This window comes from Narcine bancroftii, chromosome 11, assembly GCF_036971445.1.
Source record: "Narcine bancroftii isolate sNarBan1 chromosome 11, sNarBan1.hap1, whole genome shotgun sequence".
Taxonomy (NCBI): domain Eukaryota; kingdom Metazoa; phylum Chordata; class Chondrichthyes; order Torpediniformes; family Narcinidae; genus Narcine; species Narcine bancroftii.
In genome coordinates this window covers 76,449,369-76,471,769 of record NC_091479.1, presented here as the reverse complement: position 1 = coordinate 76,471,769, position 22,401 = coordinate 76,449,369, and the positions used below count along the sequence as shown (strand labels likewise).

Sequence of the window (22,401 nt, the reverse complement as noted above, 5' to 3'; positions counted from 1 at the left end):
AGCTGACCTGTGGGTCAGTGCAAGACCTCAAAAATGAGCATGTTTTTATGTATTGTATCTTTCACTTAGCAACCATCAAAATGCAAAAGCAAAACAATGAATCTATATTGGTTAAAGAAACATCCTGTTTTCTTTCTCTCTCTCTATCTCACACACACACACACACACACACACACACACACACACACACACACACACACACACACACACACACACACACACACACACACACACACACACAATCCATCTGTAGAAAACACAAACCACAATTTTAAAATAAATATACAGCCTGAAGATCAGTAAGTTAAATGTAAAGGCAGCCATACCATGACTGATCTGCATGTTAAAATGACTAAACCAGATCTTCAACATTGGGAATGTTGAAAAAAGTGCATGCAGAATGAAACTGGCAAATGGTTTAGACAGAAGTTGAAACATCATAGAGAACTTCATGAAGCACAAGTATTTTCAGGCATAATACACTGGTTTTAGCTTGTACTATTACAACCCTCCATTTTTTTGAGAAATCCAATCATATTGCACTTTTTCCAAGAGAATCTCAAACTACCAATTTTACCTGTCTCATTGCAGAGGACCAGATCTAAAATAGCATGTTCCCTTAGAGCAGGGTGTCAAACTCAAATTCACAGAGGGCCAAAATTAAAAACTTGGACTAAGTCGTGGGGCAAACTAAATATTTATTGAAAATTTTCAACAACATCTGCATGTTTTCTCTTCTTTCAACATATGTAATGTTAAACTTTTTCTTATTAAAATAAATGTTTAATAATAGTTTTGGTTAAACTCTTTCCAGAAGAAGCATTAACAAATGAGAAATAAAATATTCAATAAATAATATTTCTCTATAGCCTTTAAGCTCCTTTTAAAAGTTTTTTTTTTCACAAGCCAACAAGTCAAAAAAATAACAACTTGCTTCAATGACAAACAGGTTTGTCTTTTAAAATGATGAACATTTCGTCTGCCTCCCACCTGTCTTGAAAGGTCCTGTTTTCTGTCTTTCGTTTGGCCATTTTTCGTAAGGGGTTTATTACATGTGAGTTCGGCGACAGGTCACAGATGCTAATGAAAGTAAAGAGAGGAGGAGGGGGCGATTAGCGGGCTGACGGGCCGGCGCCAACGCATTTGCAAAGCATTCTGGGATTTGTAGTATTAGTTGTGCATGCGCTATACTGGCGCGGCGGCCAGCGGGCCAGCTCTAATACATATTTGATATGATCTTGCGGGCCAAATATAATTATATCACGGGCCAAATCTGGCCCGTGGGCCTGAGTTTGACATATGTGCCTTAGAGGTTCAATAACATGCTGCTCAAGAAAGTTATCACTTATGCATTTTCTGCAGTCCCCCAGAAGTCTGCCTCAACCAACCTGATTCTTCCAATCTATGTGCAAGTTAAAATCTTCCATAGCAACCACTGTTCCATTTTTTAAAATATTTTATTTTAAAAGACTCAAGCAAATATATACAAACTAATATAAATATTTTCTTATCACACAGTATTATAGAGTCCAGTATTTTCCTTCCCTTCCCCAGATATAAAGGCAAAGGAAAAAATAAAAATTAAAATTAAAACATGTCTTCTGTGCTACAACCTTAATTCACTCTCTTTATTTATCTGTCAGGATGGTTTGTATCTTAATTCATTTCTCAGGGTGGAGGGGAGGTGAGTATACATCATATCTGTGCACCTATGTGTCTTAGATACGGCTGCCACACGTCAATGAATGTGTCATACTTCTTAAGTTGTGTAACCTTCTACTATTCTATTCTTAAATGCATCTTATATCTCTTGGTTTATTGCTGATGCTATTGTAATGTGATTGTTTGGTGGCCTCTAGATGACTCCCACCAGTGAATATTTTTCCCTTACTATTCCTAATCTCAACCGAGATGGATTCAACATTCTGCTCCTTAGATTTTGTATAGTCTCTCACTATCACCCTGGTTTCATCCTTAATTAAGAGTGCCACCCCACCTCCCTTTTATTCCTGCCTAACTTTGTATATTATTGATAACATTGGCTATTTGATTCCCAATCATCTCCACACTGCAAACACGTTTCTGTAATGGACCCGAAATCATACCCCTTTGTATGCATTTGTGCCACAAGTTCATTGATCTTGTTTTGAATACTACTGTCATTCAGGAAAAATGCCTTTGCACTCATTGTCATCTTAGAATCTGGTAATCTTTGTGCCATTTGCATTTGACCTCTCTGTGCCTCACATTGGCTTTTCTCCGTTCTAACTTTTGCTTTGGTCTCTGCATTGCTTCTCTCTGTCTTTCTGCATGGATTCCCACCCTCCCCAACAGGATTAACACATTGATTCCCCATCCTATTTATGTGTAAACTTTCCAGTTTGCGCTGATCCCACTTCCCTCAAAATGTTTCCAATGCTCCAGGAACCTGGAACCCTCACTCCTGCACCACTGCTCAAGGCATGTCTTCATCTTTAACTATTCTGTTATTCCTACTCTGATAAATGTGGTGCCCTCAGAAATCCTGAGTTGATTACTTTTGAGGTTTTACTTTTTCCTTCATCTTCTAGCTCACTAAATGCTGCTTGTACAACCTCATCCTGCTTTTTATCTATATCATTTGTACCTACATGGACCACCACAACTGGGACAATAGAAGCTCAGCGACAAACTCCCCAGGATGACAAATTCAGACTTCAGCTGGTCAAAGAAAATATATCCTGAACCAGACACCAAGTTGTGGAAGAACTCAATGGGTCAGGCAGCATGCTTGGAAAGCAATAGATAGTTCCTGGTCAAACCTTAATTGGGTTTTTGGGCTGAAATGTCAACTGTCTGTTGCTTTCCATGGAATCTGCCCTTCCCACTGAGTTCTTCTAGCACTTTGTGTGCTGCTCCAGTCTTCAAGCATCTGCAGACTTGCTTATCACCTGAATCATTCCTCCTATCCACACAAATCTTCACACTGTTGTCATCCCCTTGCTTGCAATAGCCATTTGGCTTCAGTTAACCACAGACAACTATAAATCAACAATATGTGTCACCAGTTGGAGTCAAAATTGGAGTGCTGTACCAGGAAATGCTAACACAAAGTCCTTTGTTTCAATAGTTCCAACATTCACGTTGGATTTTAAAAGCAGTTAATTGGAACAATTGACTTTAGCAATCCCTTGGTTTGTTGGTTGCCTGACCACCTGTCCTAGAACTGCTAAGGGATGATCAGCTACAGGGTAGATGTAAAGAAGCTGTTGATTCTATTGAAGGTAGCTCACATGGCTATGACACATACATACTGTAGTACTTTTGTGTTGACTGAGGTAACGTGGCATCTGCTGAGAACGTTTGGAGATTTTGCTGTAGGGTGATGCTATCCTAGGATATTTAACATGCAGAGTGTGTACTATAAGGCAGGACTAAAAAGAGAAAGAGAAATGATGCTGCACAAATTCCATGGAATGACTTGTCTAGTATTGAGCCGTGTCCCCTTTCTGCGATACTCATCTTGACCTCCTGAAGAATGAGCAGATGGAGGTGACCACTTTTTTTTCATTATCTGCTGACTTGTGTACAACTATTTCCTGCAAATAACAAGAAATGTTACTTAAGGTCTTCAAAGCTATTTCGAGAATACACTTTACATGGAGTATATTCTGGGCATGGTGTGGTGTTGAGAAGAGAGATTTTAAAATCAGAAAATAGAAAGTCCTTTGTACATGATCAGAGGAAAGGGAAGCTGAAGGGAAAATTAATGCTATTATTTTGGATTAATTTAATCAATGTACAAAAATGCTTGGTTTTTAAATTAGATAGACACTTGTTTGAATCTCCTCAGGAAATAAACGGATTGTTCATATAATTTTCCATATTCTAACATCAGCAGCAACTATTTCAAATAATTTAAACATTGGAAAATGATTTTGTCCCTTTCTCAAGAAAAGTACTTTTTTTCTTCTTTGGCTTGGCTTCGCGGACGAAGATTTATGGAGGGGGTAAAAGTCCACATCAGCTGCAGGCTCGTTTGTGGCTGACAAGTCCGATGCGGGACAGGCAGACATGGTTGCAGCGGTTGCAGGGGAAAATTGGTGGGTTGGGGTTGGGTGTTGGGTTTTTCCTCCTTTGTCTTTTGTCAGTGAGGTGGGCTCTGCGGTCTTCTTCAAAGGAGGTTGCTGCCCGCCAAACTGTGGGGCGCCAAGATGCACGGTTTAAGGCGAGATCAGCCCACTGGCGGTGGTCAACGTGGCAGGCACCAAGAGATTTATTTAGGCAGTCCTTGTACCTCTTCTTTGATGCACCTCTGTCACGGTGGCCAGTGGAGAGACTTTAGTTAACTGATTGAAAATGCTCATGAGTTGCTCTTTTTGCAACCTGTGCAATGGTCTGTATTGTTGTACATGTTTTGAAACAAATGAGAGATCTGGTTGTCCTTCTATTTTGTGAATGCTTATTTATACCAAAATGATAGCAGCCTATGAAAGAGATTTAGTCAAAACTCAAAGCATATTTCACTTGTTCTTCATTACAAATAAATTCTCAAAGGATACAGGAAAACACCAATGTAAACTATAACAAGTGAGAGATCATTCTGACATTTCATTAAATACTTGTTCTCTTGTGCATAATGGAGAGATTCAATCTATTTTTTGCTCATGCTCCTTGCCAAACGCACCTTTCAACAGCATGCATTTAAGGTAGAATGATCCATCTGGCTGACCAAACTGGTTACAAGCATCAATAATGCAATGCTTGGCTGGCCACCATCAGTGAACATATTGATCATTCAAAGCAATATTTCTAGTTTCAGAAAAGGTACCCATTTTCTTTCATTTTTTGATCTGTGATCATTCTCCCACCACCCCACACCCATCCCACAGAGTAATGTTGACCACCTCTTGGTACCACCCTGTGGAGCACAGATAAGGACAGGAACTCAGCTGATTCAGCTTGCACCGCTTTCCCTTCTGGATGATACAGTGCCAACCTGATGTTTACTTGGGCAACCAGTTTCAAACTTCTATGTTTTAATGGGAGGAAAAAGAATTTAGATTAAACCAATCTATCCTGCATGAACTTGTCATTTATTTGCAGCCGTATTTTTATTTTGAGTAACCTTTTTGTTAATGTACTCTGTTTCATCATTTGCAACTACTTTTGCAGACAATGTCAAAGCCCATTGGTGTAGTGACTTGCAACTTTGTGTTGAGGCTTCATTGAAACCTAGCCACTGTGTATAAAGTAGACAGGCAGATGATTAATAACACAGGTCATAATTATGCTTTACATAAATTTTGCCTGAAAGGCATGGTTAGACTCACAGTCCTCTTTTAATAACTAATGGCATCTCCAGATTAATGTGACTGTGGTGCTGTAGTCAATTATTTGTACCTGAGCTTCAATAAAGTTAGAACATTTATAAAGTGAGCCTTGCATGGACTATTTTGAACTTGTACATAAAGGAGCATCAATTTTAATTTAAAAAATGAAAGAAAATGGGTACCTTTTCTGAAACTAGAAATATTGCTTTGAATGATCAATATGTTCATTGTTTAGATGTGCTTTAATTGAAATTGTTTAAAGTTGAAAAAGATGAATTTTTTGCCACATTTCCCCCTCTTAATGTTAATTTTAAAACTTAATGCATGGATGTGCAATGTGTGGCATAAATTTGTATGTGCAGTTGCCTTATCTGGTCGACTGCCAAATTTGATTGAAGTGCTTAGTGGAAGACAGCAGTTGCTTCCTAGCCCCCAGGTCGATGAGGAGCATTGAGAGATTTTTTTTTCTGTGCATGTCTGTGCAACTGGTGTTAAAGTGTCAGTATGATGGGCTGTCATCTCTGCAAGGGAAGGAGAAAAAAGAGCATGAGCTAATCAACAAGCCCCTGGCCCTTAGCAGAGCTGACAGAAATCAGGGGTAATGGTTTACCTGTCTACATACTCACCCCAGGAATGGTATTTCCACACCCTTTTTGGGAAGAGGAGGAAAAATAAACAGAAGATTCATACAAGGCCTGACATGTTGTTCAATGCACCCAGTATTATGGGGCACCTGAAGTGATGTCTGAAAAATTACAGTTGGAAAGTATTATTTTGATAGCTCGACTTCAACATTTTTTATATTCTGTACAGGTTCGTCAGATGGGAGGCATTCCACTCATCCTAGACAACTGCAACATCGATGACAATAACCCTTGTATCCTTTTCTGAAGAACCTACTACTTTTGATTTACGGTAGAAAGATCTTTTTCATCATCTTAGTTGTATATTGTCTCTCGTATCTCTCAGTTAAAAATAGAAATTGCTACATTGGTATTTAATTCTTTTTTTCTCCCTTACTTTTAACCAAGATAAATGTATATGAATTGTGCCAACACATTTTATATACGTTTCCACAATATCAAAAAGCATCCCTTCAGCATTTAGTGAAATTTGATGGGTGCCAAAGATGTGTAATGGAAGCCTGCATTTTCCAACTTGTTGGGATCAGTTGAGCTCAGGTTTGCTATCTGCACCAACGATACAAGTTAAATGGAGTGGTGTATCCTTAAAATTCCAACGCCAATCTGATTTGTTTCAAGAAAATAATTTGTTACACATGTCCTTTGGCATTGACTTAACTGACTTGGAGATGGTGGAGCTGAGCTTTGGAGGAACACTTTTTTTATGGTCTTCGCTTGTGCTCCTTCCCTACGATCATTTCCTTTTTGTTTCACGATTGGATTGAAATAAATTATTTAATGTCACGTATACCGAAAGAACAGTGGAAAAACTTTGTTTTACGTGTCATCTGGGCAAGTCAACCCACACTTTAATGCAGAGGCTGTGCAAAATAAAATAAAAGAGTATAATATTGTAGAGAAAGGTTTAGTTAAAACAATGCAATAGTATTATCATTTCACGAATAGGAGGTCCTCTGAAGTCCAACAACAGCAAGAAAGAAACGGTCCTCAAAACCAATTAATCATGGTTGCTACTCCTGTACTCGAACAGCATCTGTCTTTTGGGTCGTTGTTACGTTTATGATGGGATAAGTCATCTATCCTGAGGTACAATTTCACAAGCTCTTGTGTAAGTATCGAAAAATGTATAGTTGTTACATATACAAGATAACTTTCTGTTTTGCATATCATCGCCAAATCGTCCTGCGTGTCATCATTTAATAATTTTTCACTATTTAAGAAACATTCTTGCTCCTATTATTGACAAAGTGAACATTAAAAGTCATCACATCGCGCTAGGTTTTTAAAAATATTTTAAATTTTTCCAACATCCAGTTAAATACTTTTACATAAGCAAAATGTGATTATATTTGAAATTACATGATGGTTTAACCCCCCCCATCCTCCCTTCCTCCCTCTTACATCCCCCCCACTAAAAATTATAATCATAGAAATACATATAATATACAGTTATATGAAAAAAATTAAAGGAAAAAGAGGAAAGTCAAAGATTGTTATTTTGGATTTCACAAAGGATTGGCTCACACATTGGGATCTTACAGTATTTATATAGCCATTTCAGGTCCATCGGGCACACAAAACTCAAAACGGTCAACCAGCTAACCTATCTCGGCTGCACCATTTCATCAGATGCAAGGATCGACAATGAGATAGACAACAGACTCGCCAAGGCAAATAGTGCCTTTGGAAGACTACACAAAAGAGTCTGGAAAAACAACCAACTGAAAAACCTCACAAAGATAAGCGTATACAGAGCCGTTGTCATACCCACATTCCTGTTCGGCTCCGAATCATGGGTCCTCTACCGGCATCACCTATGGCTCCTAGAACGCTTCCACCAGCGCTGTCTCCGCTCCATCCTCAACATCTATTGGAGCGCTTTCATCCATAACGTCGAAGTACTCGAGATGGCAGAGGTCGACAGCATCGAGTCCACGCTGCTGAAGATCCAGCTGCGCTGGGTGGGTCACGTCTCCAGAATGGAGGACCATCGCCTTCCCAAGATCGAGTTATATGGCAAGCTCTCCACTGGCCACCGTGACAGAGGTGCACCAAAGAAAAGGTACAAGGACTGCCTAAAGAAATCTCTTGGTGCCTGCCACATTGATCACCGCCAGTGGGCTGATATCGCCTCAAACCGTGCATCTTGGCGCCTCACAGTTTGGCGGGCAGCAACCTCCTATGAAGAAGACCGCAGAGCCCACCTCACTGACAAAAGGCAAAGGAGGAAAAACCCAACACCCAACCCCAACCAACCAATTTTCCCCTGCAGCCGCTGCAACCGTGTCTGCCTGTCCCGCATCGGACTTGTCAGCCACAAACGAGCCTGCAGCTGACGTGGACTTTTACCCCCTCCATAAATCTTCGTCCGCGAAGCCAAGCCAAAGAAAAGAAGGGAAGATTATTACAGTTCTTAAGAGGCTGGAAATACATTTTTACATATTTATCCCTAAACTTTGAATTTTCGTGTTCCATCTTTTCATACCTAAATGTGCATCTGATTTCCAAGTCACTGCAATATATTGCATTATGCCAAATTTGATCGCTTATGCCTGTCCACCCATTCAACCTGTGAAATAAATCTTTGCACACTTTCAATATTCTCATACATATGTCCACCTACCTTTTGCTTCTTTAACAAATTTGAATGTATTGCATTCTATCATACCCTATCCCTTCACTGAAATTGCCACCTCAGCACAAACTTCTGTGGTGCCTCCACTAATGATCTTGTTTGAATCCTACCTTCATTCTTCAATGGACCACATTCCTGTTTTTGCCATTTTCATTGTTCCTATGTGGACTTGACTAAAGTTATTGGATCCTTTTCCTCCTAGAGCCTTCATTAAGTATCCTTAACCCTGACACCAGTCAAGCCACACAGTCACTGCAGCTCCTTATGCATTCTACTGTGTACTTTTGGTTGCTCCCTCTTGAATGCTCTCTTACCACAGCAATGTGCCATCCTCCCTGCAGTCCTTGTATTCATTCGCAATAGTTTCAAGCACCTCTTTCTTACCTGTTAGATGTTGCCTCAAGGCTGTAGTTCCTCCATCACTTGGATCTTGTAACCTTCCTCAGATTGGTCACATTTTCAGTTTCTTCACCAAATAGAAAGCAAATCAAAGATGTGTGAATTTTTCCCAAAAATGATTAACAATACTCTTCTTGCTGCGGTTCAAAGTTCCTTGAGCTATGATATTTAATGCAGGTTTGGTTGGCAGGGATCACATGAACATTCATACTTGTAGATGCTTGCCACTGTCATGTACTTCTATTCTAGTTTAAATTAATTAATGATTTATTTTTAATTGATTGATTTAATATGCTTTCCACTCTCACCAGATCCTTGATTTCATCCCTCCCCCACAATTATTTGTTAAACATGGAAAAAAATTATAAAATTCTGGAAATCCTTAGCTTGTTCAACTTCTGACAGAAGGATAGTGAATCACTAATTCATCGATGGTGTCCACAGATGCTGTGTGCTGTATTATTTTTTTCAGCATTTTCTGCGTTCTTTTTATTTCAGATTTTCATTGTCTGCAGTATTTTGCATTTGGATTCCACTTACCAAGCGTTGTGTATGTGCCATGCCTTCAATTTAAATATGTTTGCATGTAGAAATTGAATAGCCATGAAAGAACAGCACTGACAGGCACAAATTTCCACATGACTTATTCCAGATCAACCCCAGTTGTTTTCTACTACTTTCACCTGGTGGATCTCACATTGTGGAAATGTTCCCATAAATCAGTTTGGCTTAGAAAGGGGAGTGAACTGATCTCATAGCTCTTCATCATCCACTTGCTCATCTGTGAGCTTGTCAATTTACTGCTGTTATCTCTATTGTCTGAATTGGCTACTTGTGTTCTTAGAATGCCTCAGGCATGAAGTTGGGGGTTAAAGAGAAAGAATTGTTGTGAATCAAAGTTTAATTAAAGGCCAGGGAATTGCTGGTCAGGAGGTGTAATTTGGTTTAAAGAAAATAAAAGGCTAATTGAGATGTCTGAAACCAACTCAAAGATAGAGGCTTCATTTTATTTGAGGATCTACCAAAGAAATATTGAGTTAATGAAAGGAATAATTATTTTTAATGTAGTAATTAATGAAATATATAATGACCAAAACCCTGCTGATTATCCTTTTCCTTGATTGGGTGGACAATGTTTAAATGGATTGTCCAGGGAGGGGGAAACTGGTACAGTTCTGAGAGTTGTTTTGTTTATGTGATCTGTTGTATGGTTAAACCACAGCTCGCTAACTGTTTGCAGACAGTTGTATCACTTTTGATTAGAAATTAGAGCAATCCTAGTAGGTCACACAGTATTTCAAGACCAGAGAAAATGAGGGAACAATTCCTAAATTAAATGCTCCAAACCACATTGATACTGAGAATATTGAACATTGCTTCACACGACTATTTTATTTTCAATGTAGTTCGTGATCTAAAATGTTTCATCACTCTTAATTATTTTCATTAAATAATGACACAAGTTGAATAAATGCTCAGAGATTTTCCATGACCAGCATAGGGACCATGGAAGTCCAGAATATTTGACCAGATCAATCGTGTGTTGAAGGTAAAAGTCAATCAGGATCTTGAACCTGCCCTTGATCACTGCCTTGTTACTCTGCTGGTCTTGTATGTTCATGGCTGCTAAATGGAATGAGAAGAAGAATTTAAATCCTTACTTATCCCCCACTCCTGTGCCCAACTCATAACTCTTTTGATAGACCTTTATATCTGGTTCTGGTTGGATGGAGATTAGTACTTGCTAACAATCCTCAGTTGACTTTTGTTACAGTCAGCTTGGGTCAATTCGCAGTACTTTGAGATGTTTCATACCTTCAGAGTTCTAGACTGTGCATCATTCTTTTTGATTTGTATGTGACCCATCCTCATGGCAAAATAGTGTCTTGCCATAGTGGATGGTGCATCATGGAGTGAGCAGTAATAGCCGTACCAGTGGTAATGATAAAACAGTAAGCCTAGTCTTGACTTCCTACTGTTGAAAACCCTACCATTCCATGACCTACCAGATTATTGTCCAAAAAGGTTCACTGAGAAGTCAGAGTGCTCAGGTATCAAAGTTTTGCAAATCAGAATTTATTCCATTCAAAAAATGAACAAAACTGCAGAATGTAGAGCTGTACATTTTCCACAGTATCTTGACTTTCTCATATTTACTTACGACGTGCACTGGGGCTCAATGGCCTGTTTCCATGCTGTCTTCCCATCAGCCCATTCCTCCACTTACTTACAATGGCCATTTAACCCTCTGCACATCTCTGAAAATCAAAACAACTGCAGGTTCTGTAAATGTAAAATAAAAAATTGAAAAATAATGAACAGGTCAGGCCACATCTGTGGAAAGAGGATCGGAATTATCACTTCAACTGAAAAACTCTTTGTCAAAACTGGTCAGTAGAGAAGTTTGTTGAGCTGCAAGGGAGGTGGGAGTGTAAAACTTGGGTGACTACAGGGCACGCAAGATTATCTGGTTAATAACTGAATGGGGACAGTTAGAGAATGAGAACATAAAGAAGCATAAACAAAATAATGTAGGAGTTCTGAAATGCAGAGCAAGATGACATGAGTAACAGGTCTTTTTTTCAAATGGAAAAGGAATTTAGAACATTTCAGGAAAAGCTAAACAGTCACAGTCTGCGTCAAGCCTGTGTCACTGGCGCTGTAAGGCTGCTCCACTGTGTCACCCACTTACGTGTCAGGCTTTATCCATAACACAAATTCTGATTTTTTTTCAATTGTTTGACCTCTTACAAGTCCAATAACACTAGTTTGATCCAGACTTTGGATGAAGGGTTTGTGTATGGAGTTTGCACATTCTTCTCTGACTGTGTACGTTTTCCCTGGTGCTGTAGTTTTATCCCACATCTCAAAAAATGTTCACTGGGTTGTCTTATTCATTGATGAGATTGCCAGACATCTGTGAAGTGATTAGAGCTATTTGGATGGAGCATACAAAAAAGCAGTTACAGATCTGGAACATGTAAAATTCCTAGCCCAAAAAAATGAGAATTCCTATCTGAATAATTGCCAGCACAGAAACTGTAGAGATCAGAGCCTGGTAATTCTCCAGCACAAAAAACACAGGAGGTGGTCTTCCACACAATTCCAAATAGACAAATTACTAGGCATCAGGGTTTGAATAAATTCCTGTCCACATTCATGGGATAGGGTCTGCATAAATTCCCATACTGAAATCTTAGATTTCGGGACTGGTTAAATCCCAGAAACATTGGGTTTGGGACTGAAAAGAAGCCCATGTTGAATCTTTGTTCTCCAAGTTCAATGCAGTGGTTGCAAGAATTGTTTTAGCCAATCATTTATCTTGTGACCATTGGTTTAGTTCTTTAAAATCTGGATCATGTCTCAGTTTGCCATAATAAATACATTAAGTTTATGATATTTCGGTTGACCAATAACTATCATGGGCTTAAAGTAGAAAATGTATCTTAAATGATCATTTAGTGGAACAGGTTTTTTTAAATAAGGTAGCCACCTATTTCACATGCCTTGCTGCTTGTTCCCCTCACCGCTCTGTGAAATCATGTATCTGCTGCACACTTCTGGTTCTGAAATGTTATATTCTGCTGTAATATATTCAATTCTGTAACATCTTATAAAGTTTAAATTGAATCTGATTTTATATTTGTAGTTATTCAATATAAATTCTGACAAAAATCCAAGCCAACTTCCCCATTTATCAACTTTTTGTGCTACCCTCTGAGTTCATGAAATGTTTATAATTCTTCAACTAAAGAATACATTTTCAGAGGTTATCTACATTATAATTCAATTTAGTGAGGACAGAAAGTTTTAATAATACAGATGAGGATGTAAATATATCAAATTAAAATATTAATTTTACCTGTATTCCACATCCATCAGCAGAAATGTTCACATGTATCATATGCACGCAAACTTAAATTTGTGGAAGCTTTGAAAGATAGCTTTCATATTCAATTCTATATGAGTTAATTTGTGTCTTTTTCACATTCTATTAAAAGCCATATTTATTCATAATATCTTGATGAAGGGCTCGGGCCTGAAACACTGGTTGTGTATCTTCTCTAAATAAAGAATACTGTGTGACTTGCTAAGTATCTCCAGCCTTTTTGTACAAACTTCGTAAGTAATGTCGGTTGGTTGAAAAGGCAAATTGCCAATTTTTCGAGCTATCTTCTAAATGGTCAAAGTTCCTAATTCCACAGGAACACAGCTAAATTAAGTGACAGAAATTGCAGTTAGCTAAGTAGATAGAAATTTGAGTGAGAGATGTTTTATTTTGTTCGGGCACCTTCTTGCATTTTGTTCATAACTTAATGAAGGCCTCAAGCCCAAAACCTTTATCTTTGATTTATAAAGTACAGTTTGACCTGCTGAGTTTCTCCAGCTTTGTGTTTTTACTGAGATAGTAATTTGAAGGGTTTTGCTTCTGCCCAAATACCAGAACTGATTCCTTGAGGAGCTGACCGAGGTTGCCTTTACAGAGTGTGAAGTGCCTTCTAAAAGGTAATGGACTGGAACTGAATAGGCTCACACTGTAATAACAGTGCTTCTGAATAGAAACCTTTACACAACAAAAGCAACACTGTGGTTTACCCTTCTAAAAAGATGAACCGTAAAGTTAGACTTTAACAGCTTTCTGCCATGTGCTGCTGTTTACAGCCAGAAAACAAAAAGTTGGTGGAGAAAGGGAATCAAAGTTGAATTGATTCTAATTAGCTTGAGTCTGATTAGCAACTGACTGTGACCAGGATTCAGAGGATGGAAATTTAGTTGAAGAAAACAATCAGTTAAAGAATGATTATTGACTAATATTGAACAGTGTGAACGAGTTTGTGAAGCAGGAAATCTATTTGCTGTATGTGAGCTCAGATGCTAGTTCATTATTAGAACACAAATTAATTTCTGTCCACTGCTAAACACAATCTGCTGGAAGGACTGCAATCTTCTGCGTGTCTTCAATTTCTGTCCAGATTAGCATTATAAGATGTGTCCCAGCAATCACTTCTATAATTTAAAAAAAACTTATTTCGGAATAGTGCTTAAAGACTCAAAACAAAATACTAGAAGTAATATGGTTTGCTGGATACTCATACAAAATAGCAAATAAAGCAGGGAAAGCTTAATACGCATCTGTAAAGAGTCCATAATTTGTAATCTACTGAAAGAAAGCTATTCAATGAAAGAAAATGTTGATCCGAAAATATTTAAACCGCACTTTCCATCTTGAGTTCTTGTCTTGCCATAGCAAAAGGGATGGTGTTTCATTTTCATGAAGTAATACTGCTCAGCATTTGATTCAGTATTTGGTCATTGGAGTACCAATATGCCTGAGTTTCCAGCAGTTTGATCAAATTTATTTAAGTGGTTTTTCTCTTGTGTTGTAAAGTGTTGATTTTTATGTAATAACTTTAAAACAAAATAGTTCTATATGTGTGAATATCCAGGAGCTTCACAAATATTCATCCTCTTTGATGTAAAGGTTATATTTTAGCTGAGCCAAAGCATACTATTTATGGATTATTGGTAGTATTTATGGTTCAGATTCCTTTATTATATGTAAATATTACACAAAACTTGTTTACTATCGTTTGTCCGTAAAGGGGCACCACTAGTTCCCACCCCTACCAAGGAGAAAAAGAAGCATAAGAGAGTCTCTCATAGACTGAGTATCTGGATCCCGCCACTTTCTGTGACACCACTGCCTCCTGTGCTCCCACACCCTTTGTAGCTATACAATGTTTAGTCTGATCCAGTGGCAAACCTGAGCTCCAGCATCCAAGTCATCCTCCTCAAGCCCCGGATCCAAACCGAAGCTGTTAATGCCGAGGGCCTTTCAAGCACCTCACCATCAGCACCCTCATGAATCTGGGTCCTGATAACTGGTTCCCACAAGCCAGTTTCCAGCAGCCCACAGCGAGGTACGAGTCCTTCCGCTGCTGAGCCACTCACCAGTCTGCTGGTCTAACCCTGTAGTGTCTTCTCCCAGACTTCTTCTTGGCAGGATGGTGTTCTCCTGCTCTGGTGCCCTCCTGCTCTGGTGCATTGTTCTCCTGGAGCCTGTAACCTTTTAAGCATGCGCATCCCCACCTTGGGTAGGACAGAATAGTTTTGTCAATATTTTTTAAAAAGCCTGCCTTGTAGTCCATGCAGTTTCAACCTGTACGGGCAGGGGTGCAATGCGACTGGAACACCACTCCATCGCCTCAGGTTGCCACTCTGGCACCTCATGGGACGGCAGCGGTGGCATTCGCTCTCAATTATACACTGCCAAGTATAACATGGCAGCCACCAAAGCCAAGTCTCACAAGACCTCCTTGTTGCTGTTTGTGGGGAGCTCCGGCACTGAAAAAAAAAATTAGTGCTGCATCCCTGTGTACGGGGCTGTCGGCTTAACGACCAAGCAGTGGGACCCTGCAGAGGAACTGCTTCACTGCTCCTCTCCAGTCCACAGAAGTCGCAGCACTGTTGTTCTTGCTGCAGCCCCACTATTATCTTCATTTGTGAAACTGGTCTAAACACAGGTATACCCAGCTTTACGAAAGTAGAGCGTTCCTATGAAACCTTTCATAAGCCAAAATGGCGTAAAGCAAAGACCCATTGTTTAATGTATTTTATTTTCTGAACTTTAAATAAATGGGAGGGGAGGGAGGGAGGGGAGGAGGGAAGGGGGGGGGGAGAAAACGACACTATATATTCAAGAAGGAAAATGTATGTATCTTGATCAATATGGTTTATAGTGTGAAAAACAAAAAATTTTAAAAAAAAAAGCAAAGACCCATTTACTTCTATTGAAGGCTATTTTCGTAAAAGTGAAAACCTATTGAAATTTCTTTTGGATAGTGAACACGGGTTTCTTTGTAAAAGCGAATTTGTATAAAGTGAGTATTTGTAAAGTGGGGTACACCTGTAACACAATTCCATGGGCTGCATTTGTGAAACTCCAAGACCGCAAATTATTTTTAATTCTTTTTACAAAATTGCAACACACATTTTTCAGATTGAGCTTTATTGTCAAATGATAACATTTATTTTGGGGTTTACTCATTTCTGATGGGCCAGTATAAAAAAAATTATGAGAGAGGTAATAATAAATCAATTGCTATCATAAGTTGGTCATGTCATTGTGACATTTTACCAGATTCTGCACAAAGATGAATGTTCATTTGATGGCGCAACTTTCTGGTTTACCGCATGTTCTCCTGGATTATTCAGTGTACGTGATGTTGCAAGGTTAGTGGTTTCTAACATTGTCTCTGATCGATGACATCACTTGGTGGGTGGACAGCACATATGATTGTAATCGTAAAAGGGCAAAATAGTTCATGGACTTGTGTAGTAGGTCTTGGATGACACAAATTCAGTTCAAAAGTTTATTTTCCTTTTCAAATAATAATAGATAACACGGCATAGGAGCAAATTCAATTTCTATTTATGAATTTTCAACCTAGTATAAATGTTTCGTACTTGAGATTCACTGTTTCGTACTTGAGATTCACCGTTTTATTTATATATTATTGTGTCGCTGTACTTTTCCGGAAAAATTCATAGACTGACCAAAACCAGGATAGCAAAACAGGAGTGAAACAAGAATTTCTTCCTCAACAACAAACCCAACCAGTCCCCCTCCAGCACCACTCTGCTCTAGATGGCAGAAGCCCTTGATTACTTCTCCTTTGACTCATCTCACTTTCTCCAAGTCAAAGGGATAGCCATAGGTATCTGCATGGGTCCCAACTATGCATGCCTTTTTGTTGGCTACGTGGAGCAATCTATGCTCCAAGCCCACTCAAGCAGGGCTCCTCAATTCTTCCTCTGCTTCACTGATGACTACTTTGGCTCGTGCCCCCTTGATGAGATGTCGACTTGTCTACTTTGCTGCTAACTCTCCCCTTTCTTGATCTCTGTCTCCATTTCAGGAGATAAACTTTTGACAGACGTTTTGTACCAACCCACCAACTCCCACAGCTGCCTCAACGACAGCTCTCCACATGAGGGTGTTGCCAGAATTGGAGGTCCTGAGTTCTAAGGAGAGACCTGATAATCCGAGATTTTTTCTCCCTGGAGAGGGGCATAGATAAGGTTATAACACTTTCCTAAGGTTTGGAGAACTTAAAATGAGAGAGAATAGGTTTAAGGTGAAAGAGAAATGATTTGAAATGGACCCAAGGAACAACCTTTTCCACACACAGCATGATAGGTGTACGGAGTAGAGGCAGGTACAATGACAGCATTTAAAAGACATTTGGATAGGTATATTAATAGGCACATTTTAAAGATATATGAACTAAATGAGATGAAAGAAGAAAGTCTGCAGATGCTGTGCTTGTAGTTAATACACAAAAGTGTGGGAAAAACTCAGCATCCAGAGTTTGGCAAAGATATATAACCAACGTTTCAGACCTGAGCCCTTCATCAAGAAATGAGCAAAAAGCAGACAGGCTCTTGAATAAAGAGGCAGGGGGAGAAGAAATGGTGGGGGTGGGGCACAGGCCAACAGTCAAGAGGCCGTAGGTGGATGTGAATAGGAGGGCACGAGAGAAAAGCTGAGAATTGATGGGTTTGAGGGGGGGGGGGGTGCCCTGTGAAGGCAGAGCTGGAGGGAAGGAGACAGGAATAAGGAAAAGGAGAGGTGGGGGTTGGCCTAACAGAAATTGGAGAAGTCTATCTGGTTTGAGGGTGCGCAGATGGAATATGAGGGCTTACAGGTGGTTTCAGTTTGACGGTGTATGAGACCAGGAAAGATGTGACTGCATGGGAATGTGGCGGGAAAATTAATTAGTGTATCACTGGGAGATCCCCACTATGGGCTAAATGGGACTAGTTCAGATAGTCAACTTGGTTTGCATAGAGAAATTGGACTGGGTTCTGTGCAGTATTGCTTTATGACTCCATATATTTACAGTGAAAATATCTTTGTTAGTAGGTATATCATTCAAAATGTTTTGTAAAAGATTTCAGTCATTTGTCAAAATGCCAGTTGTGAATATTATGATTTTCACAATCTCTCAGTTGTGGAAATCTTCATCTTTCAAGTATTTGAATCTATCAGGTCCATTTGGTTCAGGATAAGGTTGTGATCATGGCTCAAGCCAGAACACATACTACCCCCTCCCCCATTTGACTCACCTATAACTCTTGCTGCTGTGGAAGACCAACCAACATAAAAAAGACTCCTCCCACCTCAACCACTCTCTTTTCAACCCTTCCCATCAGAAAGAAGATTCACAAGTGTGAGATCACGCACCACCAGACTCACGGGCAAGTTTCTTTCTCCCTGTTATCAGGCTCCTGAATTAATCCAAAATATTTAAATTATGATGCAACTGATTTCTCTCTGTATCACTCATCTTTTACCTTTCCTCTTACTTCCTCCCCTTTTGTCTGGCGTCTGCCAATCAACTGCCTCTCCCTGTCCTCACTGGTTCACCAATCCTCATTATCCCCTGTCCTTTACACTCTCAGTCCTCATGAAGAATTCCAGTCCAAAACACTGGCCATTTTCTCCCACTAACGCTGATTTCCTCCAGTAGGCTGTCTGTTGATCTTTCATATCTGTACTTTTGCACTGCTTTGTAAAATGAGAAGTCTACTAGTCTATTTGCAAAAGGACCTCTATCTCTGCATTTTTTATAAATCTGACAAACTTGAACTTGAGTGTTCTGCAGACTAGATAGCAAACCAGTATCCATCCTGTTGAATTCTTATAAAACTTGAACAACAATAATATCATCACTATTTCACCTATTTATGGTGGAATAGATCTTCCCCAATACTTTTCAGATATCTTCTAGTATAAACTGTTTAAATCTCCAACTGATGCAAATCTCCATTAAAGCATTCCTTTGTTATCCAGTCAGCTGCTTGGTGCCTTATGTATAATCTATACTCATGTCTTCTTAACAAACACAAAATTTTTTGATTTGTTGGTAAGTGGTAAAGGCCAACCCAGCTAAAAATTTAGCAAAGCTAATTCAGACTCTAAGCTTTGATTGCTATACCAGGCAGGCCTCGTGCTAAAACAGATTTGGGTATTAGTTGTCTAAGACCAGTTTTACAGCATTCCCCAAAAACATTGTATAAACCTTCTCACATAGTTGAAAGCATTTGTGAAGATAGCCTTAAGAAATGCTGCAATTTTCTATAATTGCCTTTCCTTTGGGGCATTCCTGTTTTTACATATTATGAAGTCTCAGACTAGGGGGAAAAAAAGTAAAACCTTTGATCAGGTTTTAACATTTTGAAAGAAAAAGGTAGTGCAAGAAATAGGAGCAGCAGCACTGATTATCAGATCATGTTTAATTTTACCAATTACCCATTATAAATTCCATGAATTAGGATAGTGGGATTGCTTGTGTTTTCTTTATTTTGATTAGTCCAGTTTAAGCTTCCTCCTTCATGTATATTTGCAAGATACTCATTGCAAGAGATGTTACCCAGTTTATTTTCAAGACTAAATCAGCACATTGAATACTTTAGAAATGTGGGATTATTGAAGCATTTGAGTTATAATTGGCTTAGTTGAAGTCTGATTTTGTAAGCACAGGGAGAGAGTAGGAATCAGCGTGCAATATTTTTCCTGTAGTTAAAAACTATTTTAATCTCTTCGTTCACACACCAGAAAAGAGATCAGCTCAATAATTTAAATTCGTGGTTTTTAAACTTTTTCTTTCCACTCACAGACCACCTTAAGCAATCCCTATGCCATCGGTGCTCTGTGATTAGTAAGGGATTGCTTAAGGTGGTCCTTGAGTTGGAAGGGAAGGTTGAGAACCACTGCTGTAGACTCGATTGTTACTGAAATATTTTGCTTGAGAAAACTTGTCAATGGCCCATTTCCTTTGGAGTTATGAAAGTGTACACGTGACAAGTCAATAAGGTATGATTAAAACTATGAATTTCAAACCTTATTCGTTCCAACCATGTACCACCTTAAGTAATCCCTTACTAATCACAGAGCACCTATGGCATAGGGATTACTTAAAGTGGTCTGTGAGTAGAAAGAAAAAGTTTGAAAACCACTGATTTAAATCAATCCCATTTGATTTAAAAAAAAAGCCAGCCCACTAGCTGTCAGATGGTGCTGATGTGAGGAAAATGGATGAAAATGTTGCAAAAATCCTGTTGATTTCCAACAAATGCATCTTCCATGAGAACTTGGGAAAGACAGTGTGACAAATCACACAAGAGACTATTGAGTCTGGGATCTGGAGCAAATAACTAAGCCAAAACATCAACCATTCTTTTTCTCCCATTGATGCTGCTCAGCTCACTGAATTCCTCCAGCAAACTGCTTTTTGATTATCAAAAATCAGTTCTCTATGTTGGAGCTATCCAGACTTGGAACTTTTTCTGTTTTGTGCATGCTAAAATAAATCTTTTTTGTTTATATTATCAATTTTAAATAGTGGTGTGGGAGTTTTAATGAGCAAATGCATTCATTGATATTAAATTTCTTCCAGAGAGCAATGGATATTAGATAATCATTCCATCATTTTGTTGCACCATTCAACCTCTTCCAACTTTCATTGGAATAATAGCTAGTTTTGTGAGGTAAGAGCCAAATGACAAGATAAGGTAACAGATTAGACCAGATCAGATGGTGTTTTAAACATTCTTGTAATTTTGAGGATACTTTCTTTTTGTGTGTTAATGTCTTTAGAGGTTTTTTTTCCCTCTGCATGGGAACAGGTGTGATGATTTGACTACCCCATCATCATCTTTGGTGTAAAGCTGTTGAGCTAAATGATTTATCAGTATGTTAGGCAGTCTCGTTTGCATTTTACATTGGTTAATCATTTCCTCCTTTAAGTCTTCTTTATAACTGTGTAGTCCACAGCATCTCATTCTGTCTAAAATCCAAATTTTAAAATGAATCCATTCCTGTTCCTTCTTAATGCAGTTGTTTGTCTAATTTTGACTGAGTGTTGTTAATCTGCGGAATTTTAGGGTACACTCTGTTTAAGAGAAACTGGGTGCCACTCTAATGGCAAATGTGAAATAGTTGCTTTGCCAAATTTAGCAATGCTGATTAATTTTTTTTCCATGCACTTCAATGACAGGTAAGAACCAAAAAAAACCCTAGGCTTTTATAGTTCAGTGGTCACAGTGTGGGTTTCATACTTATTGCCCCTTAGTGCAATTTCTCAAGCATTGCAATGATCTTAAGCAGTGGAACAAAATTGGACATTCCACTCCCAATAAGAAGTTAATCCTAGGATAACCCTATAATTACAATTATGGTTTTGTATGAGCAAGACAATCCAAGACTGATTTTGCATTGGTTGTGGTTTACTGATGCTATTAAATTGTCAGAGAAAAACTTCACAATTGTTTCCTATCTGTTCTAAATGTCAATTTCTGCTGCACAATTTGTCATCAGTTATTTTAATTCCTTGCAACTCATTAACAAATCCATCACTAAATCCAAGCACTTTGCCTTATGCCTGATCTTATTTGAGATTACTCATTTGTTTAAAGGCACTTTTGCCAATGTTCATCTTTTTCTTATTACACAACCTTTGCATATATCAAGACTAAATCATAGCACATAATTCCTCATGTGGCAACTTTCCTTTGCTCCAGGATGATAAGTGTATTGTTATAGAGTGGCAGTACATTTCTTTCCTGATTATAAGCTTTTTGATCATGACCCTTTCGATGTCTTGTGTGATTTTGGTTCCCCTTTTAACTGCTGTGCATTTATATGCAATGAACAAAAGAGCCATTTAAGATAGTGGTTAAGACTTCTTTTATTTTTCATGAATATAGACTGTAATTTACTAAATAGGAACTCACTGTAACAGAACTAAATGAAAAAAAAATCTCCTGGATGCAGCAAAAGAAGGGTGAATTTCCTACGTGTACTAAATCACAATTTGAATGAACAAACTGTAACCAAATGTGCCCTCAATTGGGGAATTAATTGTTGTTCTTCTGTTAGATTTATCTATTTTTTTTTGTTGCTATGTTACTGACTAGTTTAAATCATTAACAGTAATGGCAGCCAAGTTTTTTTTCCGCTTCTGAGAGCACCTCCCTCTCAAAGCATGAAAGAAATCCGTTTCCATGGTATTCCATTATTCTCAGTTTGAAAGTTGGCTACATTGTTTCACAAATGGCTTCTAACTTTAGTTGATGAATATGGAGCATTCACTTCAAGTTTTTCTTTAAATTTATTTGTTTCTTCCCTTTGTCATATTCCTGTTTAAATTAAAGGTACTATTCTTTTCATGCATGGCTGTTAAATGGCAATCTCATCCATTCTTACCAACAATCTATTGTAAACATAATATGATTTGTTTATTTTTTGAATAAGAGCATTAAATGAAACTTAGATCTATATCAAGCCAGCCCCTAACTCTTGTGTATTTATTCCATTCTGCAGAGTGGAAACAAACAGGATCATGGC

The 22,401-nt window shown here is 38.5% G+C and overlaps 1 protein-coding gene across 1 annotated transcript in view; it reads left to right on the top strand.

Moving 5' to 3' along the window:
* atxn10 (ataxin 10) overlaps nucleotides 1-22,401 on the top strand; it is a 177,392-nt gene that overhangs the window by 147,057 nt on the left and 7,934 nt on the right. The window contains exon 10 of the mRNA XM_069903492.1: nucleotides 6,126-6,189. Within this exon, the coding sequence (XP_069759593.1) occupies nucleotides 6,126-6,189 (64 nt within the window). The remainder of the gene's footprint in view (nucleotides 1-6,125; nucleotides 6,190-22,401) is intronic.